This window comes from Oenanthe melanoleuca, chromosome 1 (assembly GCF_029582105.1).
Source record: "Oenanthe melanoleuca isolate GR-GAL-2019-014 chromosome 1, OMel1.0, whole genome shotgun sequence".
Classification (NCBI taxonomy): domain Eukaryota; kingdom Metazoa; phylum Chordata; class Aves; order Passeriformes; family Muscicapidae; genus Oenanthe; species Oenanthe melanoleuca.
In genome coordinates this window covers 92,272,760-92,286,846 of record NC_079333.1, presented here as the reverse complement: position 1 = coordinate 92,286,846, position 14,087 = coordinate 92,272,760, and the positions used below count along the sequence as shown (strand labels likewise).

The following is a 14,087-nucleotide window of genomic DNA, read 5'->3' as shown; positions in this document are numbered from 1 at the left end:
ATACATAGAAATGGCAAAGGTGGATACGAGATAAAATCTGTTTCAACCAAACTTTTTCTTTCTTTTTTAAGGTTTGCTAATTGTGATTTATGGGAATTCTGAGTCCACTCATTGAGACAGATTATGCTATGATTTGAACTAAAGATTATTACTGCAGACAGCACAGAGGAAATAAAATACTCTAACATACAGTGAAATACTGGACTATACCAATATGAGCCATTTAGTAAAAAAGATTAGAAAAAGAAAAGAAGATATAAGATGTTTCATGGGCTTCTTCCAGTTACAGATACTACTTCTTAGAAAAAAAGGACCTATTAAACATCAACAGATGACCAAAACTCAGACTAAATCCCAGTTCAGTAAAACTCAGGCACCTCTACTTGAAAGAAGGCCCTAAGTCACAGGGTGAACATCTCAAATGTTATCTAACACCAAGGAACTGTTTTCTACTTGTCTGAACACAGACTCCCACATGTGCTCACAGGCTAAGTACCATGATGGATAGCCTGAGAAAAGCTGGATTCATGGATATCAATTAGGAGGAAAAAAGCCCATGAATCTAATCAGCAAGTTACATGTATTCTGGAAGGAACCTTTCACAGAAGGATATGTCCTGTGCAGCCAGTGATGCTGGTGTGACTGGGCCAGAATGAGAATAATTAAACCAGAATTTGACTCTGGTGGAATGGACACTGTTGAAGCAGGGTATTTAGTCTTTCAACATTTCAGAACCTGGATTAAGAGTGAGATTCATCCCGTTCATCTCCAGACATGCAGAAGTTAGGAGTCAGTTTACAAGTGCCATCTAATTTCCCTCCATAACTAACAGCATCATGTAACTACAACTCTGAAGTGTAATTCCCTAACTCATTTGCTTTAGATTATGCCCAACCCAACATGCAGGCATGTCTCTGTTTCTGCTGACTCAAGATGAGTCTAGAGGACTAGCTTAGATGATTAAATCTACAGGAGATGAATCCTATCCATGGTATCAAAGGGCATGATCTGAATATGACCTCCAAAAATAACCTTCCTTTATAATTTTTATGTGATGCAAGTCACATAATCCAGAGAAGAACTAATTCAGTACCAACAGTGTGAATATCTCACACGGAAATATGATTAATATTTTGGTTCTAAATAAACAATGAAGGCAGACGGCATTTCTAGTCTGATGAATAGAAAATTAGGAAAAGGCATGAAATATTCCTTTAAAACATATGCCCACTCCAACCCCCCAAAAAACACTGATTCAGAGCAGTTGTAGATTTAACTCAATTATATAATATAATAATGTAGGGGGGAAAATATCACAACCAAAGTGAAGCTCACTGAGATGTATACTTCTCTGGACCAAAGATGAGAAGAAAGGTGATAAAGGGCAAAAAGAGAAAAAGAAAAGCTCAGGAACTTTGATGTACAATTTATCCAAATTTGTTGGTGGTAATTCACATTCTTTGGGAAACTCAAAGTAAGTTGGAAGCACTTGAAGTATTTAAATTAGGAATGTTTCCCTACCTTATGTACTAGCACAATGCAAGTGAAGTACCCATGAAGCCTGGAAGGTAAGGAACTACTACAGGAAATACTATAGGATGTCCTATGTTTTGGACAAATTTTCTCCTAACTGTTCTCCACTCATTGCATGTTTTCCTCTTTCAATTTCTCTTTTCTTATCCCTTGATTAATTTTTTTCACAACTGTTTTTCTTTAATATCTACAAGCAAGGAAACAAGTAATGAACATAAGCTTAAGTTTTATTTGCTTCCTTGACCTACCTCTACTTTCTGTACTATTCACCAACTTCTTCCATTGTGCAAATATAAAATACACAGGGGACAGATGGCTTGTGCAGTGGCCTTATCTTTTACTTTATGAAGCACCTAGCTTACCTGAAGGACAATACTGCAGTAAAGATTAATCTAAACTTGATCTCTGGCCAGCAACTGACACTCTACGTGTACTTAATTAATCTGTTTTCCTATGAAAAGAAGACTAATGTGATCACTCTGTACTAATATCAGCAAAACAGACAGAATGAAAATTATCTCAAAGTAATTAAGGTTCCTGCAGGGTCTTTAAGTTCTTTTGGTAAAAATGAGACAAGAAGAAGCCTCAGAGCTGCCCAAAGACACTGCCCAGGCACTGGGGATTCTCAACAATACCTGTCCTCTTTGCTCACTTCAGTAATCTCTGTGCAGGAGCACATTATCTAAGACAGGAGGTTTTGAAGGATGATAGTAAAAAAAGGATCAGGAAAAACAGTTTCATCCAGAAGGTGGATAGGTAAGAGTAGAATAACTACACATGCTCCTATCAAGACAAAGAAAATAATGCAAACACATTTTGCTTTAGCACAGCACAATTCAAATGAGAGGATCTGGAGAGTCCAACCTCAGAAAAAGCTTCAGTGGTGCTTTTATCTACTTACAAGCCAAAAAAGAGTAACTATGAGATGCAAATAGATTATTAAAGAGGCTTCAGTATTACACAGATTGCTTGTTTAATCTTTGTTCTTAAAGCTAGCTAAGTTTATTTTTACCCACACTCCTAAAATAGAGATATAAATATATCATTGTTAAGCTTGAAGATGGCAACAGTCCTGGAAAATTACAGCCTGTAGGAGGAAGTTCAGTCTATTACAAGTACTTGAACAAGAGGTCAGTAGGTTAGGACAGAGCTTCTGGTCACCTCAGATATGAAAGATATGGAGCAGCAACTGTAATTGCTTTGGAATTAAATTTAGACAGTTAAAAACCATGCACAGTCTTAGAAGTTAGCTTACATTCCAGTCCAATGAAGTCACATCCTTATTGCTGGGGACATCATGTCCTCCTTCTCTTATGCAGTGCCTCAAAACTAGCTGAGTGGAACCACTGTTGCTGTTTTCATTGAGATTCCATATCCTGGCCGTCGAGTCTCCGGATCTACAAAGCAATTATGCAAGTAAGTTGAAATCTCCTCATACTGATCCAACAAACAGTGTAAAAGCCTGTATTTCTGTTTTCATTGAGACAAAATCACAGCCTTGCAGGAGACTGGAGGAACAAGAGCCCCTGGCCTGTACAGTAATGGGAGTGTCTGACTGCAGGAACGTTCTGGCTCTGTGTAAAATTCAGGTGTGAGATTTGGTGCTGAAATTAGCAGAAGCTCACCTAGGGGAGGGCCCTATTCTATTGAAATGTTCCAAATTTTGCAACTAGAAGTTGTTTTGAACCTCCTGAGAATTTTGTTGCTTCTCCTGTGCACTGCCCAGAGTAGATCCAACCATCCTTCCCTAAACCTGCTGAACAGATCAGGGCATTACAAACCTTTAAGAAGCATTTTTTCTTTCCAATCTTTCTGTACTCTGTGTACTTTTCTAAAAATGCTAACACATATTTAAATTATACCTATCATAATAATTTGGTTTATTCAGAGAAGTTTCACCTAGAACATACACACTCGCTGTCTACATCGTGCACTACTTACCTAAAGCTGGCATCACCATAACTGAGCTAGTCTGGGACAACTTACAGTAATTATCTGTAGCTTGGCTGCTTACATCATGCTGTCTGAAAAAGTGGCAAAATAAGTACTGACATAATAGAATCAGACAGAGGCAGCATCAGGATTCTGATCTATTTTACAGACCAATTATTTTCTACAGAGGTGCTTTTAATGCTGGCTGAAAACCTGACTTTGTTTAGAAAAGGTTTTGAGGAGGAAGAGTTTATCATTATCTACTTGTAAATAATGTATTTATTTAGACTTTGCACAAGTCTTTATTCTACTGAAAAACATCTCTGAGGTTCAGAGATCAATTTGCCATTGAGTGGAAGATACTACACTTTAAAAGTTTGCTGTGATTTTTTTTCTCACTCTCCCTCCTCCATTTTTAAAAACAATGACAACCAAAACCAAGTACCCTGGATTGCTTGTTTTGTCCAGAAAGCAATATTCATTTACATGCAGTAAGTAGAAACTTGGAGCAGAGCTAGCATCTCTCTTATACTTGCAAGAGTTCATACAGTCTAGATGAAATTTCAATGTTGACATATCTGATGTGTTAGCTTTTCCTTTTTTTTAAAGAAATTACAAAAAACCACATTTTTTCCTATACACTATCAAGGAGGAAAAGTCTTTCTTCAAAGCCTAAAAACCTGAGATCCATTTTTGTTTTGATAAGCCATGTTTTACTGAAAAAGAAATCCATCATAAGAGAATACTAAATTTTCTTTCAGTCTACTAGTAAAGCATTTTAATGATTCATACTAAGAATACCAGGCAAATTTTCAACACTTGACATGCCTTCAAATGCAAATATTGATCAAGCAATTATTGAATCCATTGATCTCTGTGTATTATTTTAACCAATAATTTAGCCTAATTTTACACAAACAATTCAACTGTAAAAGCAAACACCTCTCTGCCTGTATCAGTAGCTCTGAGCTCTTCTGGGTTATAGCATGCCTGAGGAATGTGCCCCATCTCCTGTGAACCTTCCGTGCTGAGATGTGATGGCTGGCCAGGGTTTTGAACCCAGCTACTCCTGTACAGGCACTCTTTAATTTTTGAGACATATTTTTCAGATTAGTGATTAAGAAACAGTTGAGATCAGGGTAATTTTTGCCACCACATAGCTGTGACTGTAATATATAGCCTTATTTCTTCAGAGGTCTGGAAACTTGACAATTTTGCATATGTTGGCTAGAAAATTAACAAAGTTAATCATGAAGCTCAGAAGTTAAGGAACATTTTTAACTGAGATAATTAACAATGATAGGAACATAAGTCTTTAAAGAACTGCTTCATTTGTTAACATGGTAAGTAGGAAATTCCTTCAGAGTTGGCTTCTCTCCTGTATAAGACTCCAGGACTGTCCTGCCTTCATTGTAATAATTCAGTTTGTTATTGGATCCTGTGAATAAAGTACCCAGTCATTTGGCTCTCATATACAGTATCCTATTTGCTAGTTCTAAAAGGGTTATGTTTTGTTTTTCAACAGTTTTATTTAGTTGGTTTTCTGGCAAGGCCTGGGCAATCTTATTTTCCAGTATTTTAATTTTGTTTTTCTCTTTTCTTCTTCCTAAGGCTACATAAGCTATTATGTGTCCCTGCAGAGAGGCTTTATAAGCCTACCAGTGTGCAGCAAGGGTATTTGTGTGTCTTCCCTTTTGTTGCTGGGGAAAAATAAAAAGAGTCCAGAGAATGCTCTGGAAAGTATTCGGATTTCTGTTGAATGATTCAGTGAACCCTGCCTTATTAGAGGAGCACAGTTCAAGCACAATTCAGAAAGATATTTAATCTCCTTAGCCCACAGAACCATTTCTATCTACATGATAAAGCAGCTCATTCCAACATGCAAGTCATGAACGCTTGAGTAATAGGTACACTCCTCTGCACTGTGGTAGAGTACTGCCAAATTTTAGGAAGGCTAGTCTGAAAGAATTTTATTTCATGCTCTCCTGCCCCAGCATGTTCATGAATCAAGGTGGACACATGTTTGTGAAATTTAATTTGTGAAATACAAAATCACCATTCTGTAACTGGGAGCACAGAGGTTGAAAGTGTTGCAGCTGGGTAAAGAATTTTGCAAGATGGTTGTCAGACCTTGGTATTTCTAATCTTCAGCTACAACTCTTAAAATCATGGTTATTTTGAGATGCAATATTGCTAATGTGTATTTACTATTTCTGGCTCTAACAGGTTAGAGTTATTACTATTTTATTTTAAGAGATATTATTAAAAGCGCTATGGGAAGGGATTTTTTTTTTGACACCTAACATTTCCTGAATAAAGCAGGTCTCTTAAACTAACCAGTCAGTAGAAGGACGTGCCTCACAGGTGTTCAGTTTAAGATCTCTGTCCCACTGATTTTACAACATTATACCCTGCTACAGGTTATTCAAGTTTACCTCTCTTAATAGCTGTCCACTTTGCATTAACGGATTTGATGCATTGAGGAAATCAATCCAAATAATCTCCTGCTAACGAATAAGCACTTGGAGTTAGCAGAATTAATATCTGGCACTGACGTAAAGGGGTGGTGTCTGAAATCAACACCTTCAACCTGGCAAATCAAAAGGATTATTCTGAAAGATAATTTACAGTGGATCCTAAAGCACTGATATGAGGAGTACAGTAAGCTGAAACACTATATAAACGATGACAAACAGATGGCCTAGAAACATCTTTTTCTGCTTCCAAGAGACAGCCAGAACTGAAGGATCTCGGACAGCAGCTTTTACAGATAATTACTTTGCTGACTAGGGAGAGCAAAAGGTGCACAGAGTGGTTTGTAAGAGACAAGTCACAGCCTCTCTGTATGAGAGAGGCTGGCATAGATTAGCTGATAAGCAAAGAAACCTACTGTTGGTTTTGGGACTGAAGCCAGGTCCCTCTGCTTCAAGGCTATGTGAATTACTTGAAGGGCATGGTGGGATATTACAGAACAGAACACACTCTTGGAAGCAGCCAGGGAACACAATGACAGAAATACCCTAAGTTCAACTGGAAAAGGTTTTGGAGTTCAAGGCTCTAGCAGCCTTGACATTCACAGCCCATCCACTTCCACGCTGGGAAATTCAGGCATGCTCAGAACACTCTGTGTCACCAGACCATGATGACCTGTGCAAGCAAACTGACAGGTTATTCCCTGGCCAGATTCTGGCTTGTTTTAATTAGCACTCTTGCTCAGGGCTCTGATGTTCTCCCTGAATAACTCCTGGGCATGGCTCAGTGGTTACAATGTCCAGAGATGATTCCCAATGTGCAGTTTGTTTGGCAGCCAGGGCACTTTGCTAGCACAGACACCAGCCATTCTGTGCCAGCTGGCCTCAGTGCCTAGCAATATTCCCAGGCACAGTTTACTAATGTGGATGCAGCTGTAATGGATTTCTGCACTACACAAGGAAAATAACTATCTGCAACAATTTAAATGTGTCACGAAATTAGAACTTAGATATTAAAAGGTAACTAGTAGAAAATATCAGTCTTTGTGCTTATGGCTGGGAATGGCCAAATCTTGAGATTTAACCAAGCACTTCTCTTTCTGGTATTTTTTCACCTGTCCAAAACGCTCTATGCAATTATTTGCACTGGAATGTTGACTTCCTTCATAAAGTGTAGTTAATCATCTTACATGGCTGTATGCACACACTTCACTCTATTATTATAATGCTTCTATTCATAACATCTAAGCATTCTTCTCATAGGCATCTGGTGACAGTCACGCCTTTGATAGCCTTTACTGGTATTTCTAGCCTCCCCCATCCTCAGCTTTAAGGGTTATGTGTATGGTGGAGGGGGAAGAGCAGCTGCAGAATATATTTTTCTAGCTATTTGATCAGAGAAATTCCTGTCTCTCTGTTATATTTTGAAATAGCTGTTTGCAAAGCCCAGAGAGTATATATTACAGTGCTAGTCTTCACACACTAGAAAAACAGCAACTGAGTAGATGTGACATTAAATATCAAAATCTTTCTCTCAGTGGGATAGTCACTGAATCTGGAAACCAATGCTCTAGTGTTGGGTAGTTCATTCTACATTTCTTTTAAACAGCTTGCTTCAGATCAGTTCTGAACCTGCATTTTTCTTTTAGTTGAGGATTACAGCAGGTTGCTGTCTAAACTGCTGCTGCTAGTTGTTAGAAGAATCTATTGCCTGTATAACAAGGCTTGAGGAAAATACTCTGTCATTAACTGAGATTCAATTAGTCACTTTAAAAACAAAACAAATATGTTATTATTTCCTCTATTTAATAGCTAGGTTTTGAAACGTATTTTTTAAGATGGGTACAATCAAGCAGATGGGAAAACTGAAAAAAAATATCGACTGGGCAGCACAATATGGCTGTTACAGAATCTAACAATGTGACGCTCACGCATCAGACTAACTGCAGTGTTCATTTTTGAATCATTGCTGTGTAAAGGGCAAACAGAACTGCAGCATACTGTGGATCTCAGGGAATTTCTCTCCCTTGTTCAACTGGTGCTGTAACATGGAGTTTACCTGCAGATAAAAGCCTGCACTGTTATTATACCAGACAAAGGCTTCTTTGTGCAGTGGCATAATGACTCTCTCAGCTCTCTTCCTTCAGTTTCACTTTCTTCTGTGCATTCTCTGCCATTTCAGCCATTACGCTTCACCAGGCACTGGCTGCTGCATTACCCCAATTCCAGCTGCATCCCTACCTTGCTTCTTACAAGCAGGCTAAAATCTGACCAAGATGCACATGGATCTAAATTATTTGCAATGTCATTTCACTGCTATTAGTCTGACTAAAGCACATGACTGTACTTTGTAACCATGTATGTATTTATGTGCCTCCACGGTCACTAGCAAAGCTCATTACAAAAGACCTATTACCCTGAAGGGTAAAGCTTAATTGAATGGCTAGTGAGAGGGTATTCCTCTGGCTCAGATATCTGACTAATAGTTCTGATTATCATCCTCCAGGTTCACCTGAAGCTACAGGTTTACCTGTAAGATATCACAGTCCAGGGATCCATCTACCAATGCTTAGCAAAGTTAATCATACACTACAACACATACTGTGGTTTATGAAATGCTCCACCATTTCAATTATACACACTAGGACTGTGCACCATGGATCCTAGGGAAGCAGCACACTGTGACAAGCACTGACTTGCTTAAAATTGATAAATGAAGATACTTAATACTAGAGATGCTAAAAGTACTGGAAGACCCGAGCATTCCAGAAACAAAGCATACTCATACTGGTTTCCAAAGTCCCGGTTTGTTGTCTGAAATAATTTTTTTGAAATTTCTATCTTCACTCTGTTGGAGATCTCTGCTGTTCATCCAATATGGATTTTATTTTATCTTTCTTTCCTATTTAAACTGCAAATCATTTTCATATACTAAGTGAACAAAGGTAAGAAGACTATTCCTATAATCTTGCAAAAAAACTAGAAATAAAATAAGGACTCTCCTCTTTGTTGTGAGGAAAGTATTAGAATACTTTTAATTAACTCTGAGTGATCTACCTCCTGAAACTTTGATCAGCTTTACTCCATGTTCCCAGTTAGACTTCTTAAATTTAGTTTTCATGTTAAGGTTTAACTTTAAGCATGAACACAGATTCCACCAGTGCCTGCATACAGCTCTTGGAATATGTTTAGAATCCTGATTTTGTTTGGATCAAAAGTGCTTTTGTCAGTCACTTTTCTGATTGTCCTGATTAGGATGCTGTGGTGGTCATTGCAGAACAGTCCTGCAGAGGATAAACAGGACTCCCTCCCAATGACACTAAACCACAACACTCCCTTAAACCCCTACTTACTGCTCAGCTCACTGAACAAACTTAGGTCCTATCTGAAGCACCCCCTCTCCGTACTTTTCAAAAAACCCGGTGGATGCCAATGACTTCCTGAGACCCCACTGTGAATCAATAATTAAGAGCCGTAGATTACACAAACTTCAAATATACTGAAAATTATCAAGATTTATTAAAAAAAAAAAAATCTAAAAATTTGTGTGTATTTAGGGCCAGAGAATCTACATCTTAAATGTACAAATTCTTTATATTTGGCATTATCTTATAATTACATAGCTGGTATACAGGTATGGTACTGCTGAAAAAAAACACTGCAGCAGGCTGATAAAACAGCCCAGAGAATACTCATTCACATCCTGAATACACTTGCAACTTCTTGCATCTCTAACTATTCTCTAATTGCAGCAGTTGGCTTCAGTCACTGTCTTACCCCGATGCTAGCAGGTCACTGACAGGGTTCCAGGCACAGATGAACACTTCTGATTCATGGCCCCGAAGGACTGTTGCTTTGTTAGGAGGAATTTCAACATCCCCGTCAATTTCCATTGGCTTTGAATGATTATCTGTAAGGAGATATAAATAGTTTACAAGATGCAGTTAGGTCTCTCTTAAAAACATGCTAGCTATCCAAGGCCTAAAGCTTGCAGCAGCATGTACACCACAATTAATACTCTGTGCTGTGTCACTGACAATATTACTCTATTTGCTTCTCTCTGGTCATTCCAATTTATGACATTTCCTCAAAATATAGAGCTTTCCAAAACATTTTGTATAAATCTACATAGTTTTTTTATCCCCCAAATACTCAGCATTTAGTTCAGTGTAGTTTTTCTTTGGAAGCTGACCTCATTAAAAATGACTTACAGATTTATTAAAATATTAAAAAAATAACATAAAGCATTTCTATTTTCTTACACAGTCTACTGTAAGTAATATCTGTGCCACTCATAGACAAAAAAAATACACTGAGTAGGGGCCTCATTCCTGGAGCACATCAGGGAAATGGTGAGTGAATGAACACCTTCTCAAGGATATCATAATATATACAAAGGTACCAAATGAGTCATAGATATACTTAACCTGGCACATCAGGGAAATGGTGAGTGAACGAACACCTTCTCAAGGATATCATAATATATACAAAGATACCAAATGAGTCATAGATATACTTAACCTGCATGCTGTAACTCTGTGGTTCCTTAGACTGCAGTCTAAGTAACTTCATTTTTATAAAGTTCTTTTATTGCCTTAAGCAAAAAAAAAAGTTAACTTAAAATGATGGCTTTCTCTTAGTAACAACAATTCATTCCAACTTGCATCATGAACAATGTTTTTACTCCAGACTTCCTCTGCTTCTATATAAATCTTCCTCATTAAGCTCTAGCTACACTTCCTGGCAGCATTACAAGATTATTATCCTCTGCAAACAAGACACCATCCAAGGACAGGTGACACACTGAAACAGCAGACAGCAGATGCTACACACAGGTGTGGCCCATTCTGCAGAAAGCACATCCAAGCACAGGTAGCTGGCAGCCTCCTGTTACCCAACCAATGCCTCAGCCAGCTGATCTGCTCTGACTGATCAAAATGCAAGTTCTCTTTCTGAGTGAAGTCTTTCAGTTAGTCATTCTTTAATCACATAAGGAGATCCATAGGTTTGCAAGTAGAATAATTATGCTCCCTTATGCATGTTTATGGCATTTAAAATCAGCCATCTGTCCTGATACTCCAGCTCTGCTAAGCTATTGCCCATCAACTGGTGAAACAGACTGTGACATTGCACAAGTGCCATGGGGAGGAAGATCTCCAGATTTCTACCCTTACCTAGGCTTTCACATACTGGGCTGGCTCTGCCTAACTCACGCTGAGTCACACAAATAGCACTTCTCACTGCATATTTGGTTAGCACCCTAAAACTGTGTCTGTGCCACATCTACACCACAGATGGAATGGAATCTACATGAGTTACATAGAATTGAATATTAAAATCAGGAAACAACTAAAGTAGTTTCACAGCTCATTTCTAATTAAAAATATCTCTATTCTTTACTACACTTATTTCCTATGGACTTGCTGCACAAACATTAGAAATGCCTACTTGTAAAATCTATACCTATGCTAAGTCCCTATGTTAAGCATTGTCCTTGGTAATTCCCTATGTGCATGATTACTAAACTGAATACTGTTGAGATATACCAATACTCAAGATTTAGCCTGACACCAGCAGCTGGGATCTTTGATATTCTGAGCAGTCAGGCACTGAAGAGTGAAGCACTATTAAAACCCACCAGAAGATACAAGCCTAGAACTCACAATCCTCTATTACTCAGCACAGCACAGACTCACCATGCTTAAAGCATATTTTCATGAGAAAAACAGCAGCAATGACAATGACTATGCATTCATCTGTGTCCTGTTCACAGTGTGAGCTGGAAGCTGGGGGTAAATCAAAAAGATATTTCAAGCACTTTAATTTGAAAAATTTAAATGAGACGCTAAGCTAACGACATAGGATCCTACTGTTACCTGCCTGGCTCTAAAGGCAGGGCTGCTTTTTGCTCTCGATTAAAACCAAATGACAGCTGGGAAGCAGCATCACTCCAAGGTCCCAGAGTCAGGAAGTGCTATCAGAGCAAAGCCATCTGATAGTCAGGAATATTTTTCATTTGTACATGGCCAGATGGAAAAACCTAGACACACACTTTGAATGTTATTAACTGCTATGAAAAAACCCCCATGAATAGTCATGCTGTGAAAAAGAAACCTTGATTAGCTGATACCTGCATTAGAACATGCAAGACCAACTAGGCTCTGGGAGCAATGAAGTACCTGCAGAATTATTTTGTGTTGTATCTTCCAATAATGATTTCTACAGTACAGCTTTGGTGGTTTAGAAGAAAAGAGAGGGAAGGATGAGAAGCCTTTCATAAATAATTTGCAAATGTTCACATTTTATGTGTTTTCTTCCTATCTGCACCAGTAGTCAGGAACATTCATATTTAGAGTGTTGCTGTTCAGCACAAAACTTTAAACGCCCCATTGAACAAACAGGACAGTTCATGCCTCTGCAATACTGCCTCAGGCTCTTCTTAGATTCAGATAGACACTTGCAATATATGACTGATATGATTATGATAACAACAAAAAACTGCAGAAACCCCTGAGCACAAACCAGCACCTTCTTAAGAGCGACAAGTTCCTTAAGCAGCACAAGCTCTTGGGAGCCCTTGTCTCACCTGAAAATTCAGCTTTCCTATGGATGCAGTTACAATGTGTGCATGGGGAATGAGAATAAATAGATAAGTGAGATGCAGTAACCATCAAGAACAGGTTTCTTTTCTTTTAAAGTACCTTCCAAGCAGAAAGGTTTCAGTTAAGATCTTATTTGCACAAAATTGCCCTGAGGGGCTCTCTGAAAGAGAAGGCATTTCTATCTACTAAGTGCAGCAGAGCCTCAGGTGAAAAATACAAGTCTGCAGGTCACATAGCAAAGGACTGTGTCCAAATGTTAACACAAAACATTTTCTAAATGCCAGGAGATCGTTAGTTATATTCCACATTATATTATAATTCTTTTCCTCAAATGTATTAAAAATCCCAAATGATTGGAAATTAGAAGTCATAGTACTCCAAAGTATTGAGGGTTTTTTTTAGTGTAAAAATAAAAATTCTAACACACTGGTAAGTAATATTAATTATTTCCTCCAAAGAAAAAAAATATATACTTTTAAGACCCTGCCATTTTTCAGGGATTTTTTTTTTTTTTTTTTTTAATACTTAAATCTTTAAGAAGCCTTTCACTGAAGTTGTTCTTTTTGGCTGTAGTTTTGATAAAGCAACAGGGCTTAGTCCTCTTCCCAGAGCTTTATTTTTCTTAAACCTAAGCCAATCCTTGCAAATATAATGAAATAAATGACTAAAAATATTTGAGTTGGAAAACAATCCAAAGTTAGGCTCCATTTCTACATGCTGATTTTTGTTTTTTCCTGTAACATTTAAAGTGACTTAAAACTGAGAACATTACTTGGGAAACAACAAGACAAGGCAGTGACTTTTTTTATTTTTTTATTTATCTGTACCTCAAACTATTGTTACTGTTTTCTATCTCCTCTCTTTCTTAAATCTATCATATTATATTGGTAATGTGCATACAAAAAACATATCATATTATATTAAATATTTTAAAACCTTTTTGAAAAGACTTAAGAGTCAGAGAGAACTCCATGCCAGAATAAAGGCAAACTAGGTGATTTCTCAAAGACTTCTCTTCCTCCCGCTCCACCCATCCTGCCTTTTTTTGAAAGGTTGATATTTGGGTGACTTCCAGGTTATTTCTAAGGACCAGCACATTATTTAAACCTGTGCCAACAGATGCCAGGTCTATGGAATACAGCAACAGTAAAAATTAAGGTTTGGGAAGTTTCTCACAGCTTGCATATCAGCAGTCTTTTCTCCTCAGTAGGTCTCCCATTATTATTTCTTTCTCCCAGGAAAACTTCTTCTCAACATTCCAAGAACAGGTCTGCAACTGCTTGTGAAAATCCTTCTATTAAAAACAGCTGTAAAAACTACTTTTTTCTAAATTAGGAAGTGTCAGAATTGAGACATTGAGGCTTACAGTGTGGCTATAAACATAAGCCGATCTTTAAGGCTTTCCTTTTGTTAACACAATAGTACATATATTTCTTTGGATCAGAAGGAAACACATCTGAGTGGTTCTCTTTTAGTGATGAACTGATTATCAGTTTTCTACCTTAAGAATTTGCTTTTTCCTAGCCCTGAGACAGTGAGACATCCCCCT

The 14,087-nt window shown here is 37.8% G+C and overlaps 1 protein-coding gene across 3 annotated transcripts in view; it reads right to left on the bottom strand.

Moving 5' to 3' along the window:
* Positions 1 to 14,087, bottom strand: part of TBL1X (transducin beta like 1 X-linked) — a 189,140-nt gene that overhangs the window by 17,496 nt on the left and 157,557 nt on the right. For all 3 annotated transcript variants that reach the window (XM_056487041.1, XM_056487049.1, XM_056487059.1), the window contains 2 exons: positions 9,714 to 9,846; positions 2,789 to 2,930 (listed from right to left, as the gene is read on the bottom strand). In XM_056487041.1, coding sequence (XP_056343016.1) covers positions 2,789 to 2,930; positions 9,714 to 9,846 — 275 coding nt within the window. The remainder of the gene's footprint in view (positions 1 to 2,788; positions 2,931 to 9,713; positions 9,847 to 14,087) is intronic.